The following is a 23738-nucleotide window of genomic DNA, read 5'->3' on the forward strand; positions in this document are numbered from 1 at the left end:
ATTGAGGGGAAGAACTCATAATTTTCAATTCTGTCTAGTAAGAGTTTAATTTACTTAATATATTGATTCAAATCTATAAATACTTATTCAGGTCATGTAGGGCATCAACTAACCAAGAAGTAAGTTGAAATTTTTTTTTCATATTAAAGAAACTCAAACTATATCAAATTCAAACTGATGTGATAAATGTGTTTCAGATCCTACATCAGTCACTAAGAGGTTAAATGTCACATGTTTGCATGTTCAAATGTTAGAAATTTGATGATAAATTAATAGTTTTTCCTTTCCTTTAAAGTAGAAGAACAGAAGAGGAAAATGGAAAGAAGCTCATATCAGGGGATATTCCTGGGCCACTCCAGGGCAGGTAGGTGGCAGTGAAGATCAGTACCCATAGTTAGGGTGTAAATTTTGCTTAAACCAAGATTTTACCATCTTTTTTTTATAATTTTGGTTTTAATGAGCACAAAGCAAATTTAAGTTGTTATGTGCAGTTTAATGTTAGAAAACTGAAATGCCGTTGGCTGCTTGGCAGTAATAAAGTCTACGGCTTTTCTCCATTTCCCCTTCAGAATTTAATACAACCTTCATGACTCAAAGCAATTCATGAATGTGATTATAACTGAATATCGTACTTCATCCTTGAAACCTGTAACCTAATCAGCAGACTCAATTTTATTGTGAGATATGTTTTAATTTGATGACTTGTCATTTTTTAAATATAGTAAAAGAAAAGAAAATGTCAGCTTTAATCATTGATTGCCAGAGTGATTTGTTTTTTGGTAACTAAAGCAAATCTGTCAAGTGTTTGTGGTTTGAGCTAGCAGGAAAAATATCATAAAAATAAGTAGCTGACTAAAATTTTCACAAGATGTTAGCAGTCAGTCTGGAATTCAAGTCCCAGCTCAGCTTCCCTGAGACAAACATTTTTTTTCTTTTATAACCAGGAAACTGCATATAGGTAAACAGTACAACTCCCTTAAATTGTCCTTTGACCTGAATATAAATTGTACAGGGTTGCAGAAGAAAAGTATGAAGGAAGGATTACAATATGCCAATAATGTCACATTTAACACACCCAGATACCAATATTTTAAAATAGCCACTCCTACTTGTGGCATGAATGGTGTTAATTTGAAACCTGGGTGTGAAGACCTTTCTGCAACTCAGAATGGGAAGCAAATCCTGTAAGTCTCCTCATCCCAGGCCTATTGAAGGGAACAAAAGGGTTTAGTTTTGTTTATTCTCCTAATTCCACAGAAGTTTCCCTAGAAGAGATATAGTCCCAAGGACATTTGTAAATTCTCTTAGAGTGGCAGCACACTGAAGCCACTGGTCAGGAGTATTTACACAGAATAATGCTAATATCCAACATTTGAGACTAATGATATGCCAAGCACAGTGTTAAATGCTTTACATGCACTGTCTGATTGCATCCTCACAATTCTGTCATGTAGGGGCTTAGAGAGGTTGAATAGCTTGCTCAAGATCATGTGGTTAGCATCCAAGTGTGCCTCAAGGGCCCTTGCCTACCCTAATCTCTACAGTGTACAAAGACCAAAACCCCTCTCACGTGAAGGTCAGCACCTTAGGGAGGATGGGTTTTGGGGCACTGTTTTGACGATACCTCTTTTTTGAAAGAGAAAACTTTTTATTAGGTATATTCTCATTAATAGAGGGATAAAATTTTTGCATTCCACATTATAAGTTGCCTTGCCATTGCTTGCTACTTTAGCCATTCATATTCTTATTGTGCCACTTCCCCATGTAATGAGCATTTAGTAACATGTCTTGGATAGAAGTAAACCTTTTTACACTCTAAGCAGATCTCAAGTTCCACAGCGTGGAGAAGAGCTGGTAATAAATGATGCTTGTATTACATGTTCAGGGCTGTTTGTTCAAACAGACAAACTCCTACATGGAGGAAAAGTAGATATGTCGGTGGCATTGGGGTATGCTTGCTGCTTCTGTGACCTCCTAGCATCTTGTAGGACTCTTGGCTCTTATAACATGCTTATTAAATATTCTTTGTCTTCTCCAAGATTCAAACAAACCAGTACAGAAATATTGCTAGAGCAAGACTGGTGAAATTTTTAAAAGTCAAACTCATATTTAGGTAGAAGATATAATTAACAACCAGTAAGATTATATTCAGAATTCAGTTTATAATTCAAAGTTGGTTTTTTAAAAAGTGTGAACTGTATCTGAAGCCACATTCTTTCTCTTGTAGCTATCTGGTTAAAAAAAAACAAAAACAAAAAATCAACACACTTTCCAAAGCTAGTTTGTAAGAGCAAAATACTGAGAGTGTGGTGGGTGTGTACTCTTTCCACCAGTTTGACAACTCTTTTTTTATTCTGCAGTGGACAAGATATGGTGAGCATCCTCCAGTTAGTTCAGAATCTGATGCACGGAGATGAAGATGAGGAGCCCCTGAGTGCCCGGTAATGGAGAATGGTTGGCAGCTTCTCTTTGAAAATCTGTGTTCTTGATTGCAGTAGTGATTGCATTATGACAGGTTTCTGAAATAAGAAGCTATATTTCATTAAGAGCTGCATATGATATTAAAGTAATGTTCATTTTTTTTTTCAGAAAGACATTTATGTATTTTAGGTAATAATTTGGAAAAGGAACACATTACTAAAATCAGATCCCGTAATTTTTATGGTATTGTGTCTTAGCAAGGGGCTGTCAGAAGGACTCAAAAATAAATGCTGTGTGCTTTCCTGCTTCTGATTGCTTCTGCTTGCTAAGAATTGTGGCAGCTGAATTGATTGGTGGTAGTCCACGTTGTCTGTGAATCATGCATCTGTTTTATTTATTCATCTCTCTAGTTATTTATTTAATTTTATTTTCTCTTTAGTTTTTTTAAATTTAGTTATTTTGGAATAAGTAATGTGTCATCCTGGCTTAAAATCCAAAAGGTAAAAAAGAGTATACAAAGGCAATTTTCCTCTCCAACTTCGGCCTTCCTATCTGGTTCTCTTCTCTAGAAATACACAATGTTATCAGTTTCTTGCCTCTTCTTCTACAGGTATTTTACCTGGGTGTATACACAAGCAGAATGTCCATGCCCACTCCTCTAGTACATAAATAGTATGCACACATTTTGCTCCTTTTTAAGAGCTGTTTAGTTTTGCTTTGAATAGATGAACCATATTTTCTTTAACTAGTCTCCTATTCATGTTTTACTATTATAAACATTGCTGCAGTCAATAACTTTCAACATGTGTCATTTGTCATAGAAGCAAGTATGTCTGGAGGATAAAGTCTTAGAAGTGGGATTGTTGGGTCAAATAGTATGTGCTTTTGTAATTTTGGTAGATATTGCCAAATTTCCCTCCATGGAGTTGCACCAGTTAACAGTCCCACCAGCCATGTATAAGAATACTTCTTTTCCCATACCTTTGCCTAAAAGGGTGTTATCTGACTTTAGGATCTCTGAGAAATAATATTCTGATAAGTGAGAAATGATATTTCAGCATAATTTACATTTGTATTTTTCTTATTATGAACCAGGTTAAGTGTCTTTTTGTATGTTTGAAGACTCATTTATATTTCTCTTCCTATGAACTGTCTGTTCTCTGCCCATGATCCTATTTGTTTTTTTGTCTTTTTCTTATTGTTTATAGTTAACATTTGTAAACCCATTTCTTATTATTTACAGTTATTCTTTATAAGAGAAATTAGTCCATCCATTTTAATTGTATATCAAACAATACCTAGTCCCCCTTGAATTTGCTGTATTATTGTAATAAATAGCTGTTTAATGCAGAGAGTTGATCTTTATTTAATAATTCTTTTTTAAAAAGTTTTCTGCTCATTTTATCTTGGCTCTACTCTCCATAGTTCTGAAGGCTGGTATTTAATTTTAAAAATATTTTTCTCCCAAAACTATTGATATCTTATATGCACTGAGTTTTCTACATTTATATGAATTTCTACCTTCTGAGCCAGTAAGTGGATATCAAGTCTGACAGAATTTTCTGTGGAATAGTGTGTCTCTAAGTTCTCTTTCCTTTTTTATGCTTCGACTCTAATACTTTTTTTAATCTAACAAATTTTGATTAACAGAATTCATAATATTGGAGAACAAGGTCACATGGCTTTGTTGGGGCATAGTCTGGGAGCTTATATTTCAACTCTGGACAAAGAGAAGCTGAGAAAACTTACAACTAGGATACTTTCAGATACTACCTTATGGCTATGCAGAATTTTCAGGTAAAGACATAAAGAGTTCTTAGTTTTCAGTAAAGACATTTATGAGTCAGGTATAGACTGTGAAAGATCCTTTTTTCTAGAGCTGTGTCACCTGGGTTCAAATTGCCTCTCCTCCTTGGAAGCGTTGCTTAATCTCCATGCCTCAGTTTTGTCATCTGTTAAATGGAGATAGCATTATTATCTATCTCATGGAATTGTTCTTAGGATTAAATGAGCTAATGGATTAATATACATAAAGAACTGAACATATAAGCACATGTATGTTTGATGTCAGTAGTTATTTTTAGGGTTTCTAATTGACACGTGTTAACAGAAGATAGAGCAATGGTCTGGATCAAACACTGGATCAAATGTGCTTTAGTAGAAAGGAAACTGTCATAAGGAAGATGAGTATGTGTTAGGAAATTAAATTTGCTTTAAACTGTGATAATCTTGGCATTATTAAGGAATTACAACAAATTAAGGATTCTTCAGTAGGAGAGACAGAAACAAAGGTATGGTGTTTACGCTATTACTTTTACAGAGAAGGAATGTTTGCCTAACATTAAAACAGTTAAACTTGAGAGACCCTCACTTTCAGACGTTAGGAAAGAACTTGTCCTACATATAGTGTAAGTTTGCCTAACTTTATTACAAAGGGAAATTTTCTGTTGTTCTAGTAAAAATCTAATGCCTATAATTGAAATTTTCTCCCTCCTTCTCTAGAGATTGAGAAGAATAAACTCCCTAAGCAGATTATAGTAAAAGCAAAAGTTAGCCTGACTAGAGTTTTTGACAACTTTTTTTCACTTTGGATGTTTTAGGGCTGAGATGCTGCTAAGAACGGTGCTTGCTTATCCAGTGCCAGCCTTCCTGTAGAATAAACCAGAACCATGATCTTCGGGCTTTTTATATCTGGGGGACTCCTAGTCTCTACTTGTTTTCATAGTTCCTGCCCTTTATTGAGTTGGGTATGGATGAAGAGTTATTGTCTCTCTCCTTTATAACCTGCAGCTGTAATGAGTTGTCAGCCATCCATGTGAGGGTGTTTCATATTCCTATCCTCTGATACAGCTGACAGTTTCTACCTTGAGAAAAGAATTGCTTCTGTGATTGTAAGATTGACATATAAAATCAGAATTAATCAGAAATGAGACTATATTTATATATGGGTGTCTCTTAACAGGTATGAAAATGGCTGTGCTTATTTCCATGAAGAAGAAAGAGAAGGACTTGCAAAGATCTGTAGGCTTGCCATTAATTCTCGATATGAAGACTTTGTAGTGGATGGATTTAATGTGTTATATGACAAAAAACCTGTTATATATCTTAGTGCTGCTGCTAGACCTGGCCTGGGCCAGTACCTTTGTAATCAGGTAATGTGGTATAAGGTGGATATTTCAGAGAAACAGTGTCTTCTTTTGTCCTGAAACTTTTAAAGTGTGTAGATTCATTTCTCTAGCTGCTTTTCTTTCTAAGTGAAGAGAAAGATTCTTATATGCTTGTTTTGTCATTATAAAAAGAAACATATATTAATGTATTTAGAAATAAAGAATATGTGATAGATATTTTATTTTTTTGATTTCCCAAAGGCAACCACAGTTGACACTTTATTTTTTTCTAGACTTTATTGTAGGGTATTTAGGTGTTTTTACATGGCCATATTTTTTTTTTTTTTTTTTTTTTTTGCTTACTGTTTGAAAAGGAGTATATTATACTTTAACAATTCTTCAAAGGAAAGTTTACTTTTAATGTCTTCATAATATTTCTTCAAGTGAGTGTATAATTAATTAACTGTTTCTCTTTTGGACAGTGTTTCCATTCTTTTGCTTTCTATTACTATTTTCAGGTAGTGCTCTTTGTGTAGTGCTTTTATGGATACCTTTGTACATAAAGCTTTTTCTATATTTAGGATTATGTTCCTCAGATAGATTTTCAGAGTCAATCTAGAATTACTAAGTCAAAGAGCATTACAGTGTTAGTCCATTTCTGTTGCTTATAAAAGAATACCTGAAACTGGGCACTTTATAAAGGAACAAAGTTTATTTCTTACAGTTTGGAGATGGGAAGTCCAAGGTTCAGGGAGCACATCTGGTGAGGGCCTTCTTCTTAATGGTGGCTCTCTGTAATGACACAGGATGTCACTTGGTGAGGATGGGCTAAGCAAGAATGAGCTAACCACCTCACTAGCCCTCCTTGTAAAGCCATCAGAACCACACCCATTACTCCAAAACTGGATTAATCTGTTCATGAGGTTACAGTCCTCACAATCTAATCACTTCTTAAAGGCCCCACCTTTCAAATACCATGATTGGATTTCCCACCCTCTTAATTCTATTAAAATGGGGATCAAGTTTCCAATACATGAACTTTTGGGGGACACATTTAGCCCATAGCATTCACCATTTTTAAAGCTCATGGTGCATGTAGCCCAACTGTAGGGACTACCTTGAGATAAGAAATTATTAATCCTCTCAGCCAAGAATGTTTTAAGGCAAAACCCATAGGATGGGAGGGTTCTTCTCTTGTAAGATATAAGGGTTCTAGGGGATGGGTGAGGGAAGCTCCGGGACTTAAGTTGATTGTGAGCTGTGATCATCAGTGGCAAGAAATTATGTCCTCTTCTTGAGGGTGTACAAAATGGGAGATTTATAATATTCCTAGACAAACGTGAAGCAGATTACTTATTGAGTATCTACTGCAAGCTAGGCTCTTGTGGACCCAAGACTGTCTTGAGCAGCAAATAGTCCTTAAAAGATACGTAAGAGGGGCCAGCCTGTGGCTCACTTGGGAGAGCATGGTGCTGATAACACCAAGGCCACGGGTTCGGATCCCTATATAGGTATGGCTGGTTAGCTCACTTGGGAGAGCGTGGTGCTGACAACACCAAGTCAAAGGTTAAGATCCCCTTACCGGTCATCTTTTAAAAGTAAATAAAAATAAAAGATGTGTAAGAGTATTCTGTTAAGTGAAAAAGGCAGATGGCAAACAGTATATATAAGATGATCATGTTCATGTTAAAAGTATGTACATGCTTATATGTATGTATTTTTTATACCTAGAAGAATTTATATAAATACATTTTTTTTTTTTTTTTTTTTTTTTTTTTTTTTTTTTTTTTTTTTTGTCTTTTGTCTTTTTCCATGTCCGGCAACGGATCGCAACCCTCAGTGTTGCCCCCGTACCGGACCGGGGACCGGCAACGGGATTGCAACCCTCGGTGTTGCTCCTGTGCCTCGCTCAGCCAGTGAGCGGGAACCGGTCTGTATGTGGGATCCGAACCCTCGGGCGGGAGCGCCGCCGTGCTTCCCAAGCGGCGCACTTATCCAGTGCGCCACCGGGCCGGCCCCATAACTACATATATTGATACCTAGATATGTCTGGAAAGTTATTTACTAAACTGTTAACAGTGGTGGGTTGGTTGGTGGCTTATAGGGGGCCATTTTCACTTTAAGTGTCTATTTTTTGATGATTTGTTTTACTTGGGTATTACTTTTGTAATTTAAAAAAAAAAACTTTAAGGAAGAAATTGAACAAAGTGCTTGTAAAATTTTTGGTCTTTAAATGCTGCCAAGTCTTAGTTATACAGAACGATATGCTGCACTGTTTACAATTCCTAACACTATAAACTACTAAAGGATTTGAAAGCTAAAAATGAAGAATATAAAATTAATTTGATAGTAACTGTCTCCATCCATAACACTTCACTTCTCTTAAGAAATGTACATCTGCAAATCCATACTTATTACTTTTTAGGGGTGGATGGACCAATCAGTAAGATGTTCTCTGACTGCCTTAAGCTGGCATTATCTACCAGTAATGCTTGGAGGAAGAATCCAAATTATAAATTACTTCCCCCAGAACGCTCAGGACTCAGTTGTTTGTTTGGAAAAGTGTTTTTGTTTTTTGGTATGTTCTAGAATATACCAGAGATAGTTCCTTGACTCATTTAGAAATTTTACATTGTATCCTCTTATAAGGCAGGTAGAAATTCGCCTTTTTTTTTTTTTTTTTTTTTTTTTTTTTTGGCTTGACTTTCTAAATGTTCTTTAACATCTATTTATAATATTAAGAGTTAGTTCCTAAGGAAAGAAATTTTTTTTTAAAGAATAATTGTGTCTTGTCTTAGAGCCACAGTCTTTCACAATCCTGAGTGAATGGTGACAGAGATCTTTCTTGTAAAGTTGCGTTGTTTCTTCTTGCAGCTCAGCTTGCCCTTCCCCTGCTTGTGTCGTGTGCCCTGTAACACTATGTTTGGATCCCAGCATCAGATGGTGAGTTCTCTTTTTGGTTTGTGAAATAATAGGGAATTGTGTTTTGAAACTGTGTCTTCCTTTCAACTGAAGTTCTGTTGGCTGGCCTCCAGATAATTAGTTTATTCATTTATTGCTTAGGTCTTTCCATTGCATAATACATGCTTCTGTGTTTGAATGTCCATGATGATTGTCTGTTATACAGGTCAGGAGCACCTGGCTTTTAAGGAATCCTTGTAATCACTATATCACATGCTATAAGTAGAAACATGGCAGTCTAAAGAAGCATCAGAAATTCCTTCTAAAGCTCATACATTTAAGTAGTTATCACTGTTGCCTGGATTTATGAATGGGCAAATTTTGAAAAAGAGGTTCTTCATTATAACCTTGGAATTGAGTTCTGCTTATTTTTAGACATGCAAATGATAAACCTTTCTGTGTTGAAGCCAGAAGTAAAAGGGATAGATGGTAGAGTTCTGCATTTCTTTTATCAAGGTACTTTTATTTTCTAGTTCAGGTACATCAATGAGTAATAGTAGGTACATTACTGGCTTTTTTTGGAGGGCGGTGGGAGAACATTAAATGTGCGTGTTTAAAACTAGAGAAATGTTAGTCCTATATACCTGCAGTTTTTCGCCTTTAATCTTGTTTAACTGATTTTTCTAATTACTCTTCAAGAAAACGATTTGATTTCACGTGTGATTAGATAAAACAAAATTGTCAAGAATAAGAACTGATTTCAGTGATTAATTTTAAGGGTCATCTTCTTTTGGAAGTCATAATTTTTCATTATATACTTTTATGCTTATTGCCTCATGTTTTATGGTTTGTTTTTGATCCCAGGATGTTGCTTTCCTGGAGAAACTGATTAAAGATGATATAGAACGAGGAAGATTGCCCCTGTTGCTTGTCGCAAATGCTGGTAGGTATTGTGAACCTGAGTCTGCACTTTTGGATATATAAGAGGGAGGCTAAATATCGAGCCTAAAAAAGACCAAGTCTTAAGAAATGTTTGCGTGCCACATGTTTAAGATAGTCTGTATCCGCATTGTGGTGAGAACTACAGTATTAAAATTGCTCATTAGATTTTTCTTTCATTGTTGGTTTGTTTTGGGCAATGTTTTTTTTTTTGTGTGTGTGTGTGTGTATACTTTTTCATTTAGGTTGTAAATGCTTCTCTATCTTCTTCATGTACTTCCTTTCTCCGTCCTGAATTGAATTTTAAAATATCACAGTTAAATATTCATCTTGTAGATAGCAGGTTAACAACCTACTTTCTGCTCTTTTTTTCATATTATATTCAGCATTGTACTTGAAATTTTAGACAATACGATGAGGCAAGAAAATAAATGATATAAGATTAGAAAGGCAAAAGTAAAAATGTCTTTATTTGCAGATGGCATGAATGTATAGATAGAAAGTCCTAAGGACACTAAAGAAAACTACTGAAACTAATTAGCAAATCTAGCAAGTTTGCTGGATTTCTCTATACTAGCAATGAATAATTAGAATTGAATTTAAAATGTCATAATAGTATTTAAAAACCTGAAAAGCTTATGGATAAATTTAACAAAACATATACAAATTTGTACACTGAAAACTACAGAATGGTGCTGAGAGAAATTTAAGAAGACTCAAATAAATGGAACAATAAGCCATGTGCATGGGTTGTTAAGTCATTTCTCCCCAAACTAATCTGCAGATTCAATCTCTATCAAAATCTCAGCAGCCTACAATTTTTTATAGAAATTGATAAGGTGATTCTAAAATTTATGCTGGAAATACAAAGGATCTGAGAATACCCAAGATAATTTTGAAAAAGAACAAAATTGGAAGACTTATATCTGACTTCAAGACTCCCTATAAAGCTACAAGTAAGACTGGAGATTAATCTAAGAGAATAAAGAGTTCAGAAGTAGACTTACGTGACATATATAGTCATTCGATTTTTTTACAAAGATGCCAAGGTAATTCAAGTGAGAAAAGACAGTCTTTTCTACCAGTGATCTTAGAATAATTGGATATCCATATGGAACCTTAACCCTGACCTCACCCTGTACAAAAATTATAAATGGTTCATGGACCTAAAATAAGATCTAAGATAATAAAACTATAAGAAAATCTAGGAAGAGATCTTTGTGACCTTCAATTTGGCAAAGATATCTTAAGGACACAAAAAGCATGAGCCGTAAGTTGGACCTTATCAAAAATTAAAAGCTTTTGCTGTTCAAAAGACCTTATTAAGAAAAGGAAAGGCAAGCTACAGACTGAGAAAAATATTTGCAAAACATTTTTCAGACAAAGGACTTACATCCAAAATATACAAAGAACTCTTAACTCTGGAGACAAACAATACAGTTTTTTAAATGAACCAAAGATTTGAATGACACTTCACTGAAGAAAATCTGTGAACGTCTAAGCATTTGAAAAGATGCCTAGCATCATTAGTCATTACAGAAATGCAAACCAAAATCACCGTGATCTACTACAATCTGTTAGAATGAAGAAAATAAAAAAATACGGTGCCAAATGCTGGTGAGGATGCAGAGCACCTGGAACTCTCATACATTGCTGGTAGGGTGCAAAATGTTACAGCCACTCTGGAAAACAATTTGCAGTTCCTCAAAAGGCTAAATATAGAATTGCCATATTACCCATCAGTCCCACTTCTGTGTGTTTATCAAAGAGAAATGAAAACATACATCCACACAGAAACTTGTATGCAAATGTTCACAACGGAAACAACCTGGATGTCCTTCACCTGGTGAATGAATAAACAAATTGTGGTATATTCATATAATGGAATAGTAAGCAATAAATGAAAAGAATGAAATGCACGTCAACATGGATGAATCTTAAAAGCATGCTCAATACAAAAAGCCAGACAAAAAGTTACATACTGTATGATCACATTGATATGAAATTCTAGAAAAGACAAAACTACAGTGGCAGAAACAGATCAGGATTGTCTGGGGCCAGTGAGGAGTGGGAAAAAGAGCAACTGCAGTGAGGATAAGGGTGATTTTGAGGGTGATGGAAATATTCTATATCTTGGTTGTGTTGGTGGTTACACATTATACATTTGTCAAAACTGAACTGTACACTTGGAAGGATGCGTGTAAATTATGTTATACATTATTATGTGTAAATTATACTTTATTTATTTAAAAAAACAAACAGGAAAAACCTCTTTAAATGTCTACCCTGTTGCAAGCAGGAAAAACCCCACTTGCTGCCTGACTTACCGTATTGTGTGTTTAGAAGGAAACAGATCCACCCATATTTAAATCCTTGATAGACTGGAGGAGCTGCAGTTTGCATGTGACTGAGGGACTTACCAGTGTGACTGCATTACAGTCTCCAGAATACACTTCCTGGGGATTAGTCAGCAGACATTGCCAAAAAATATGAGAAGGGAATCTGAACGTGATCTAGTCCCTAAAACACAGCACTATGCTTTTATTTTGATGAAAGGGTCATGTGGCACAATCCATGCATTGGCGTTTGATCTTATTTCAACTAAACTAAATGTGTCAGTTAAATTTTTTTTTTTTAATTTAAGATGGATTTATATGTGAGGGGAAAAAGGTTTTCAGCCCTTTTCCTGGCGTTGACCTTGCAGAAGAACCACTTTTTTTAGTTGTGTTTGAGGCAGTTGTGAGGGTTTCAAAAGCTTATTAGTTGGAATTCTGTTAACTGGAAATTTAGGACAGCTGGGAGAATGCATGACTCCATGTTTTACTTAAGCTCTGTCGGAAAAGGGATCTGCCCAGCAAAATCTGTAGTGCAAATTACCAAGGGAGTGGCTTAAGGTATGTTTCAACTGGCTTCAGAATACATGTTCTATATTAACAAAGCACCTGGGTGAAAAAAAATCTGTAGTTATTTATGTATTTTTTTATAAAAGACATACTTCAGTCAAAATAATTCGGGAAGTGATAATAAAAATAAGAGTAGAAAAGAAAAGGATCTTGGGAAATTGCTGACAAAACAAAAGTACTGTTAGCAATATTAGTGTGGGATAAAATAGACTTTATATTGATGAAAGACATAGTCTAAAAGAAATAACAGTTATGAATGCTAATGAATATAACTTTGAAATATATGAAGGAAAACTAAAGAAATAAACTGACTTATACTTATTGAGTACTTTAATACAAGTATAAATTGACAAACCCACAATCTTGGTGGGAGACTTGAATATACTTATGAATCAACAGATCAAGTAGATAGAAAACAAGTATATAAAAGATTTCAGTAACACAATTAGATACATATAATGGAGAATACACACACTTCAAAACTTTTGTAAACCAACTCGCAAAAGTTGATTTTAAGTCAGTCCACAAAGAAAATCTCAGAATAGGGATATAAGAAGTTACTTCCCTCCTAGGGAGATAAAGTGTATAAAAACCCTTATGCTGTAAAGACTCAGAAAATATTTGTTTCTTTCTAATATTCTTTTATTTGTTTTTTCCCAGGAACTGCTGCAGTAGGACACACAGACAAGATTGGACGTTTGAAAGAGCTCTGTGAGCAGTATGGCATATGGCTTCACGTGGACGGGTAAGTAGATGGGGAGGGTGGTTGGCTCCATGTTGGGCCTGCACGTAGTCCTTATGGAGAGAGGACATCCAGGCTCTCACTTTGTTGTGACATTCATCACTAAGCATTCTTTTGGTTGCATATAACAAAACCCAAATTGGCTTCAGCAAAATGAGATTTTATTGGCTCACATAACTAAAAAGACCAGTGTTAGGACTGGCTTTAGGCAGCATGTCAACCAGAATTCAATGTCTTCCTCCCCCAATCACAATCACTTGGCTTGATTTCCTCTGTGTTGGCCCTGTCTGTGGACAGACTTTGCTATTTCAGTACAAAGTAGCTGCAGAAACTCTAGCTTTCTTTCCAGCTTTGTGTTTAGTGGGTCAGAAGTCTCACATTGAACAAATTTCTGAGGCCAGGAGAATGTCATACTCTGATAGTTTATTTTCCCATCTTTGGAGCAGGTGGTGTTTGTTGTCTTCTCTAACCAAAGCTTGTGCGCTAATAGAAATTGGGATGGTTTCCCAGAAGGCTGTTTGAGTGCCATTTAGAGAAGAGGGGGAAGAGGATGCAGGGCAGTCAAAATAGCCTCTATCCAGGTTTCTTTTTATTTTATCCCTCAGAAAATGATGACTGGAAAATAGTAGCTGTGAAAGATCTAGAATAGTACAGTCATTATATGAAGTAAGAAAGAAATGTCCCCTGAAACACATTTTGGTTAAAATGCATTTTCAAAGTTTTCTTGAAATTTGTATAAACTACATCTTCTGTTGCTGTTATGAAAGCTAATAACACAGCTGAAAGACATTTAAATGTCGACTTGCAAAAACAGCACAGTCTTTTTTTTTTTTTTTTAAAGTACATACTTGGTGAATAAGCAACAATAAATAATTAGTTCTTAGATTGGTGTTTTTTCTTCCAGTGTGAATCTGGCAACATTGGCTCTAGGTTATGTCTCCTCGTCAGTGCTGGTATGTTGTTGATTTACTAAATATTGTTGTTTTTAAGAAGGAATTTAAAATCACTCAATCCCTGATGGCTTTCCACGGTTTTTATGAATGGAGGAGGGTGTTGGGTTTGGTGTATTCTGATAATCTAATAAAAAGTTGTTCTCTTTTTGGTAGGCTGCAACCAAATGTGACAGCATGACGATGACTCCTGGCCCATGGCTGGGTTTGCCAGCAGTTCCTGCAGTGACACTCTATAAACATGATGATCCTGCCTTGGTAAGCTTACTCTCCCTGGGAAGGTAGTGCAGAGGGGCTAATACTCATTACTGGCTTTGGGTGCAAAATACAGAAAAGTAAAGGAAAAAGTGAAAATTTTCGTTAATTCCACTTCTATTACATGTTTTAAAAAAATCTTTTAACATAAGTGAAACCATACCATGTATATTTTTCTATTGGTTCTGTTTGTTCACCCTTTACTTCCATGGGTGTATGAAGACTTTTTAGTGGCATTTTATGACTGCATAATATTGTCACTTAAGTATCACAGTTTATTTAATAATTCTCCATTTGTGAACTTTAAAGATATTTTCAAATTTCTGTTACTGAAATAATGAGACAGAAGTGGAATAACTGAGCGGAAGTACTTTAAGTATTTTAAGGCTCCTGGTCCACATTGTCCAATAGGTTGTAGCATGATTTTTTTTTTTAAATCATAGTTGTGGTTCTTGATAATAGATCAATTGTGATACATGTGTAAAATAAGCTTTAGATGATTACTGCTGAAACAGTTGATATCTTGCTCAGTCGATAATGCCTAGGTATTTGAGGACACTCAGAGCAACCTTGGAATGGGCTACGTCTTAAATGGCAAAGAGCTCTGGCTCTGGGATGTTACCCATCTAGATTCTCATCCTGACTTTGGCCACTCCTTAGCCTTGAACAAAGCAATGTCTCTGAGCTGAGTTTCCTAGAATAGTCACCTCATAGAGTTGTCGGAGGATCAAATGGATAATGCAAGCCAAATATCTAAAGCATAGCATTTGTAATGGACTAAGTGAGTAGTGAATGGTAGCTAGTTGATTCTGTTATGAGATTTCAATGGCTTTGATTAATAAACCCATATTGGCTTTTTTAGACCTTAGTTTCTGGTCTTACATCAAATAAGCCAGCAGACAAACTCCGTGCCCTGCCGTTGTGGTTATCTTTACAATACTTGGGACTTGATGGGATTGTGGAGAGGATAAAGCATGCCTGTCAACTGGTGAGTAGACACCTGAAGTTTAAATGAGTCACAAAGACTCCTTGGCAAAAGCAGAGATAGCAAAATATTTCATTTATGTACCCTGCATCTACTACCTCATCATCTAAATTTACCATCTCATGAGCAAACAGACTAATTGTCCCACATGTATATGTTTCTTGCTCAAAGTTCTGGAAGAAAGTTCTGGGGTTGGTCTCAGCATTCGTGTCCACATGGTATCAGATCAAAATGAATACCAGTGTCCACATGGGCTGAGAAAAGAAGTCACAAGATGACTTCCAGGGAGTGGAGAAGGATGCATAAAGGGGGCATAGATGTTCCCCTTGACTGACTGACTCCAGGGTAAGGAAGCAGGAAGGCTGAAGGATGCTTTTGGATGGCATGGATATTTTTAACACCAACTGGCTTGATTGGGTTCCTAATCTGCAGGGATCTGGGGACAATTCTAATTCTTCCATTTGAATTGTAAAATATATATAATTATGCTGTAGTTTAGTGTCTTAGTTGGTTCGGGCTGCTATAACAAAATACCTGAGACTGGGTTATAAGCAGCAGAAATTTATTGCTTATAGTCTGGAGGCTGGGAAGTTCAAGACCAAGGTGCCAGCAGATTCAGTGTCTGGTGAGGGCCTAATCCTCATAGATGATGCCTTCTGTGAGTCCTCACATGTGGAAGGGGCAAACACACTCCCTTCAGCCTCTTTTATAAGGTCACTAATCTTATTCATGAGGGCTTCACCTGCAATGCCCTAATCACCTCCTAAAGACCTTACCTCTAAATTCTCTTGCATTGGGGGGACACAAAGATTTAAACCATAGTACTTAGCAGAAAAAGCCATATTTATGCAGTGTGAGAGCGGAGCCCTACCTAAGTTCAAAAGCATAATGTCACTTCTCAACACTTCTATTTTCTCACCCATAAGATAGGAATAATAATATAACAAAAGATTGTTTTGAAGACTTTTCTGGGGAGGGGAGGGGTGGCTGGCCAGTATGGGGATCTGAACCCTTGGCCTTGGTGTTACAACACGGTGCTCTAACCAGCCAGCCCTTGAGGACTTTAAATGAGTTGATACGGGTAAAGCTCTTACAGTAGTGCCATATCATATAGTAAGTTATTCATACAGGTTTAAATCTTTGTTCTAAAATATATTCTTGGGGAATTTGTACTTTCTTTTTTTTTTTTTTTTTTTGTCCTTTTTGAGACCGGCCACACCGCGCTCAGCCAGTGAGCACTGTGAGCTGCACCGGTCATCCCTATATAGGATCCGAACCCGCGGCGGGAGCGCTGCTGCGCTCCCAGCACCGCACTCTCCTGAGTGCGCCACGGGCTCGGCCCTGAATTTGTACTTTCTTAAGTGTCATTTTTATACTTAGGAAAAATTAGTATATTCATGTTGCTCTAGCAGTAGTCCTTTGGTTCATAATATGTTAGGATAGTTCATTTTTACATTTTTTTTTTTAAAAGATGACTGGTAAGGGGATCTTAACCCTAAACTTTGTGTTGTCAGCACCACGCTCAGCCAGTGAGCGAACCGGCCATCCCTATGTGGGATCCGAACCCATGGCCTTGGTGTTATCAGCACCACACTCTCCCGAGTGAGCCACTGGCCAGCCCCTAGTTCATTTTTACATTAAAAAATAATTTTTAATGGGCCGGCCCGGTGGTGCACTAGAGAGTGCGCCGCTTGGGAGCGTGGCAGCGCTCCCGCCGAGGGTTTGGATCCCATGTGGAGACCGGTTCCCGCTCACTGGCTGAGCGCGGTGCGGGCACAACACCAAGGGTTGCGATGCCGTTGCCGGTCCCCGGTACGGGCATGACACCAAGGGTTGCGATCCCATTACCGGTCAGTAAAAAAAAAAAAAGACAAAAAGGAAAAAGAAATAATTTTAAAAAAATTTTTTTTAAGGCTGTAAGCCCTGTTAAAAATAATAATAATAATTTTAAGATTTATGCTCATTGTATTTACAAAAGCACCACATTTTCAAAAATGTGTTCTCATTGTGCTGTTAGCTCACATCTTGAAGTTTGATTCTTAGGAAGGAGAAGCCTTTATTGCCATAGTAACTTTGTCAGTTTAGGGACGGTTTGGGCACTCAAGGGAAAGTTTTTCAATTCCCCTTGGCCTATGGAGTGCAGGAAAATAATGATGACATTAACTACCAAACCCTTGACGTTACCACAGCTCTGGCATCTTCCTGCAAGCAAAAACTGTAGCTGATCTCAAATACTCATGTGGATTTGAATGATAACCTCCTGCTGGCTCACCTTGCTAAATGGCCATGTTAAACTGCATGGAAATTTACCGGATGTGGTTATCTGTGTATATTCATGCCTTATAGTCCACATGAGATCATACATTCCCTGAGAGCAGAAATCAGTATCTTCTTGTCCTATTTCTCTCCCTCCCCGCCGCCTCCTCCTCTCCCACTACCTTCTCCTCCTCTGCCTCCTCCTCCTCCCTCTTCCTCCTCCCACTTTCTTCTTTCTTCTTCTTCTTCATGAGTAGCAGTTATTGAGCATTTACTCAGTGCCAAGCACAATCCCCACAACTTCACTGCAATGTAAGTTCCACCAATCACAATGTATTAAGAATTAGTTTTCATGATGGACTTTCCAGTGTCCAATACTCAATGAATATCTGTTGAATTAATGTACCCCACCCCATGAGTTAGGTACTGTTATTATTCCCAACTCAGTGATGAGGGAACAGAAATTGAGTCATTAATATAGCAATGATGATGGTGCGATGATGATGGTGGCCCTCACACAATGCACACTGTAATTACAGTTTCTTAGCACTTAATGCATATCAACACCTCTAACCTTCACGACAACCCTGTAAGATAGATATTATCACCCCCATTTTATAGTTAAGGGAACTAAAGCACAGAAAGGTTAAATAACTTGTCCAAGGTCATAGGTGGTAAATGGCAAAGTAAGTAACTTACCCATGGTCCTGCAGGTAGTAAGTGGCAGAGCCATGCCCTTACCCAGCTCTTGAGTGCACTGTATTCTCTCATTTATCACTGGCCTCTCCGATATTCAGGATTGTACCTTGCACACATTTGCACTCAGTAGCTTTTGAATGGATGACTTATGTTCCTAATGACAGATTCACATATGTCTAATTAGAAACAGCTTTTCTCGTATCACTCCATGGAACTTTTAAGTGAAAGATGGGGGAATATTTGCAGATGTTGCAATGCAAAAACTGGCAGCCAAACTTAGAAATCACAAAGTTGCTGATGACTTTGTCTGCCTAAGGTTCTTGTCTGCAGACCCACAAAGCCCCTCATGGAAACCACTTCTTAAAAAATTGGATCAATCCAATGAAATGACATAAGCTGCTTTTTGTCATTTGCAGAGTCAACGGTTGCAGGAAAGTTTGAAGAAGGTGAACCACATCAAAATCTTGGTATAGTATATAATTTCATCTATTCTTGAAATAAATAACTTTTTTTTTTAACTTAGATTTTTTCCAGGTTTGACACATTTCAGTGGAATTGTGGCAGCTCCAATAAAAAAAAAAACACATTCTTTGGGAAGGAATCATGCATATATTTATGACCTAATTATACAGTTAGCCCAAAACCAAGAAATTTGTACTTAGATTTTTTCCAGGTTTGACACATTTCAGTGGAATTGTGGCAGCTCCAATAAAAAAAAAACACATTCTTTGGGAAGGAATCATGCATATATTTATGACCTAATTATACAGTTAGCCCAAAACCAAGAAATTTGTACCATGCAATGTTTAAATTATTACAGTGCTTTTCATGTAGTCCTCTTATAAACACAATTGACTTCACCTGCCCAGGGACTTTAGAACACCCGTTTTCCTGAAATGTAAAATCATTTTATGTTTCCAAATGCTCTGGGTTACTTTTTCTTTTCTTTTCTTTTTTTTTTTTTTTTAAACTCAGTTTTATGTTAGGGCTCCCCCTTCTTGTTATACAGTTCTGTGGGTTTTGCCAAGTGCATAACATCATGTATTCACTCCTGACATTGTCAAAGAGGATAGTTTCACTCCCTAAAGATCCTCTGTGCCGCACCTATTCATCTCTGCCTCATTCCCTCTGAACCCCTCTCCCCTGAAACCCTGCCAACCACGGATATATTTTTCCATTACTTCAAACATTATTATTTCTCTATGTTGGGAACATTCAAAATCTCTTGGGCTATTCTTTCTGAAACCTTCTGACACCAGAGTTTTCATTTGCACAAAGGGGAATGAGAAAGAGAAAAGCAAGCAGCCTTGCTCTTGTTTTTTCCTGGTGTCTTCCTAAAATAAATCTATCAGAGATTGCTCCCTAGGGCTAATAACTAGACAAGGAAAGGAGGATTTAGCAGAGCTAACAACCAAGAATGATTATCAATTCAGGTTTGAATGTTTTCATGTTTTGCTTCATTGCATTTTAGGATTGCAGGAAATATGTATGTCAGATTCTGAATTAAATAGATTCACTGGGTGTTTCTTGGACAAGTCTGCAGAGTACAGTTAAGTTTAAAACTAATATCTGAGTTTATTTGGGGCTCAAGTTAGTACAGTTTATTTCTATTTTAGAAAATGTTTTGGTTTGGGAGGGCTACTCGACATTGTCTGCTAAGTAGGAGCTTGGAGCCACCTGACCTGAGTTCTAGCTATGGGGAGCCTTGGAAGAGGAGAGTGGCTCACTGGAGAAGCAGAGGGGATGAATGTAAGTCAGGAGATTTGGGTTTTACTTTCAGTGGTGCCATGGGGTGGCCCTGTGACATTGATTCATTCTCTTAGCCTCCTGAACCTGTGAGCTGAACCTTCAAATGAAAGTATCTTGATTAGATTCCTCTGATTGCAAACAGACCCAAATTATGAAGTGGGTTGAGAGAGCTGTTGGGAATCAAAGAAGGCAGTGCTGGGCCTGTATGCTTTTCCTTTCCCTGCCTTGTGGAATATACTCAGGCTCTTCCTCATGTCCTCTCTAGTCCCTCATTCCAAGTAGGGGGAATTTGATGGTGCTAGTTAATCTGCAGTTGTTTTGGAGCATCTTTGTAAGGCCACACATGGCCAAGGCATAAACCCTACTCTGTCCCTTCTTCAAATGGTTGCTTTTTTCAGTAGAGCGTACGATAATTGGCAAACACCATGAGACGTTGTAACCTATCAGTCTTCATCATCATCATCTCTATTGCAGCTGCTGCTTGTGAAACACTTACTAGGTACCATGGGTGGTACTAAATACCTTACATGCAGTATTTTGTTTAAACCCTCACAGCAGCCTCCTTTGTCCATGCTGTTCCCTCTTCCTGGAAATACTATTCCTCTCAATTTTTCTCATGACTGGTTTCTTACCTTTCAGATCTTAGTTCAGACATCACCTCTCCAGAAAGGTCTTTCCTGACCACCCTAAGATAACCTCCTATCACCATCTATCACTTTCCCTCCCCTAGGTTTTTTCCTTCTGCAATGCACTTTTTACTATCTGAAGTCATACATATTTGTTCATTGTCTATTTTTTCCTGTAGAAGCTTCACAAAAGCATCATGTAAACTCACTGCTGTCTCTCACATGGGATTAAAACCCAAGCCCCTAGCCATGAAAGCCAAGTTCCAGGCCCATACGTTCTCCCCTTCCCCTGCAGCTCAGCTACACTCTTCCTTCTGTTTCCTCCTCTTTGTGTATTCACCTTTTTTATGAGTCCACCAATGGCTTAAACTCTTTTTGCTGATTGGTTATAATGAATCCAACATTTCAGGTATTTAAAATTGATAACTTCAGTGTTAGCTCAGTCTACCATGTTGCTAGAACCAGAAGTTTGTGTGTATAATCCTTTACAGTATTTCTTATGTACATTTGACATTTGAGAGCACTGAGTTCAAAGAAAGAAACAAAAGTCAGTCGTAATATACATAGAAGTCGTGGCATTCAGATCACTCTGTCTTATCCTAATTGAGGATGAGAGAATGGCTGGATACTCCATTCTGTATAAACATTAAGCCCCTGTCCCTTTAAAAGTATTAATAGTTTCATCTGTGTATGTGAAAGTTAAAAGAGATGACAGATGTGAAAGAACTTAGTACAGGAACTGGCTCAATAAATAATTGGCAGATTTGAATATAAACCTTGCTTGATCTGGATCTCATCCACACAGTCCTTTGAAAAGTTAGTAGAAAAGATCTTGGGCCAGCTACATCCTGTCTTTCCAAGTTAGCATTTCCTGTTGTGGTCCTACTAGTGAGTCATCATACATACTCAGAGCCTTGGGACATAGGTTTTATGATGAGAATTATCGTCCTGGAATTGTTGAATGCTTAGAGATCTTCTCCCCGACTGCTGCCCACCTACCCTCTCCCCACCCCAGAATGCCATAGAGCCTGCCAAGGACATTGCTGCTCACTGTGTACTCTGAACCTCTGGTGAAGCTGATGGCTGACTGTACATTTGTTCAATAGAGAGCACAAACTTAGTGCCAGATTATTGTAATGCAATGAATGTTTTCATCTGTTAGGAAATCCATTAATGAAGTTAGTTGTCTGATGCCTGTCTTGAATATAAGTACAGAATAAAAGTACTAAATATAAGTAAACGTACTTAGAATATACATAGATACAGTTCTGTTCTCTTTTTTCTTCTTTTCTGTGAGTATAAAAGTTCCAGTAGGGCCGGCCCCGTGGCGCACTGGAGAGTGCGCCGCTTGGGAGCGCGGCGGCGCTCCTGCCGAGGGTTCGGATCCCATATGGAGACCAGTTCCGCTCACTGGCTGGGCGCGGTGCGGGCGCGACACCGAGGGTTGCGATCCTGTTGCCGGTCCCCGGTACGGGCGCGACACCGAGGGTTGCGATCCCGTTACCGGTCAGTAAAAAAGACAAAAAGGAAAAAAAAAGTTCCAGTAGGTCATGCATAATTTCTGGGATTCCTGAAAGCATTGGCATCTCAGCACTGATCGTAGTTCTACTTTCACCTTATCTTTTTTGAACTTTAATGTTAGACCTATATTTATCCATTACTATTAAAATTTCTTCCTGTTTTAATTTCAGTGTACTGCTGTCAAATATTAATCTTATAATTCACAATGTATTCTCAAGGTTGGCTCATAGTTATTTCTAAAAATTTTACTAAACTTTTGATTTTTGTTTCTCTGGCAACTGAAATTAATCTTTGAACTTTTTAATGTGTTTATTTACAGAATAGAGCATCTCTAGCCTATTTTTCAAACTCACTGTTTCATTTCGTAGGTGTGTGGAATTTAATGTTACTTAGTAACATCATACTTCCATTTTTGCAGGTGGAAAATGAGCTCAGTTCTCCAGTAGTGGTGTTCAGATTTTTCCAGGAATTACCAGGCTCAGGTAGGTGATTTTTAGAAGAGGGTTACTTTTGTATCTGTGCTTTGAATCTGATCTCATTTCAAGTTAAATAGATAGTTCAAAGTATTTTTATTATTAAAACCTTCAGTCATCATTTCAGAAAAATTTAACGATTTTTAGTCCCAAGAATTTTAGTCCTAAATGCCTTAGCATTTTACTGCTAGCTTGCTGTGATTAAACCAGTGATTCCCAGGGCCGGCCAAATAGCTTAGTTGGTTAGAGCACAGCCTTGTAACACCAAGATCAAGGGTTCAGATCCCCATACCAGCCAGCCGCAAAAAAAAAAAAAAGAAAGAGAGAGCGAAACCAGTGGTTCCCAAATGCCAGTCCTTGGACCAGGGCTGCAGTCAATTGAAAATACAGATTCTTGGACCCTACTTCACAGATATTTTGATTCAGTAGGTTGAACCCAGGAATCTCGATTTTTAAAGAATGTCTCAGATGTCGCCAACCTAGTCCAAGACACTATTATTTTTCAGCTGGGTAAACCACAGTCCCCTCTCAACTGACCTTTGACTTCTGTACATCCTACCTACCCCATTCCAGACCATTCTCCACCTGGCAGTCAGAGCAAGCATTATATGTAGAAGTCAGATCGTATCACTTCCCTGCCTAGAACCCATCGGTATCTTACTGTTTCAAAGGAACAAGGTCTCAGCTCTTTACCATGCCCCATCAGGCCTGTCCCAACTTCCTCTCTGACTTTCTGACTTCCTCTTCTGCCACTTGCCCTCTTGATCATTGTGCTTCAGTTAGACTGGTCTTTTCTGCATTCCTGGAACACACTGCTCTTACCTCGTGCCAGGCCCTGACACTGGTTCTCTGTGCTTCATGCACATTTCCCCTTGCTGCTCTTATGGCTGGCTCCTTACCATCTAGATTAAATGTCCACTATCTCACTAGCCTTCCCTGTCTTTCCCGTCTGAAGTGACTCCATCAAAACTTGTATTAAAAGCCCCCGCTTCTTTCATGGCACTTACAACATACAGTGATTTTACTTTCTGGTCTGTTTCCTCAACTAGAATATAAGCTCCAAGGTGACAAAAAACCTCGCTGGCCTTATATCCACAGTGTGTAGCACAGTGCCCGGCATGAGTGGGCACCCAAACCGTTTTCATGAGTGAAGGATAATGTTTGTAAAGCCCAATTTGGATGCCCTTGGGCAATGTGATTGATCTCACACA

The 23738-nt window shown here is 37.6% G+C and overlaps 1 protein-coding gene across 3 annotated transcripts in view; it reads left to right on the plus strand.

Annotated features, from left to right (window-relative positions):
- Positions 1 to 23738, plus strand: part of PDXDC1 (pyridoxal-dependent decarboxylase domain containing 1) — a 48969-nt gene that overhangs the window by 15430 nt on the left and 9801 nt on the right. For 2 of the 3 annotated variants that reach the window (XM_008591697.1, XM_008591686.1), the window contains exons 3-14: positions 296 to 364; positions 2361 to 2441; positions 4072 to 4218; positions 5384 to 5573; positions 8403 to 8471; positions 9294 to 9372; positions 12932 to 13016; positions 13918 to 13966; positions 14120 to 14221; positions 15081 to 15206; positions 18575 to 18625; positions 22473 to 22536. In XM_008591697.1, coding sequence (XP_008589919.1) covers positions 296 to 364; positions 2361 to 2441; positions 4072 to 4218; positions 5384 to 5573; positions 8403 to 8471; positions 9294 to 9372; positions 12932 to 13016; positions 13918 to 13966; positions 14120 to 14221; positions 15081 to 15206; positions 18575 to 18625; positions 22473 to 22536 — 1112 coding nt within the window. The remainder of the gene's footprint in view (positions 1 to 295; positions 365 to 2360; positions 2442 to 4071; positions 4219 to 5383; positions 5574 to 8402; positions 8472 to 9293; positions 9373 to 12931; positions 13017 to 13917; positions 13967 to 14119; positions 14222 to 15080; positions 15207 to 18574; positions 18626 to 22472; positions 22537 to 23738) is intronic. The other variant, XM_008591691.1, reaches the window with a different exon arrangement.

The sequence above is a fragment of the Galeopterus variegatus genome, unplaced genomic scaffold (assembly GCF_000696425.1).
Source record: "Galeopterus variegatus unplaced genomic scaffold, G_variegatus-3.0.2 Scaffold150, whole genome shotgun sequence".
Classification (NCBI taxonomy): domain Eukaryota; kingdom Metazoa; phylum Chordata; class Mammalia; order Dermoptera; family Cynocephalidae; genus Galeopterus; species Galeopterus variegatus.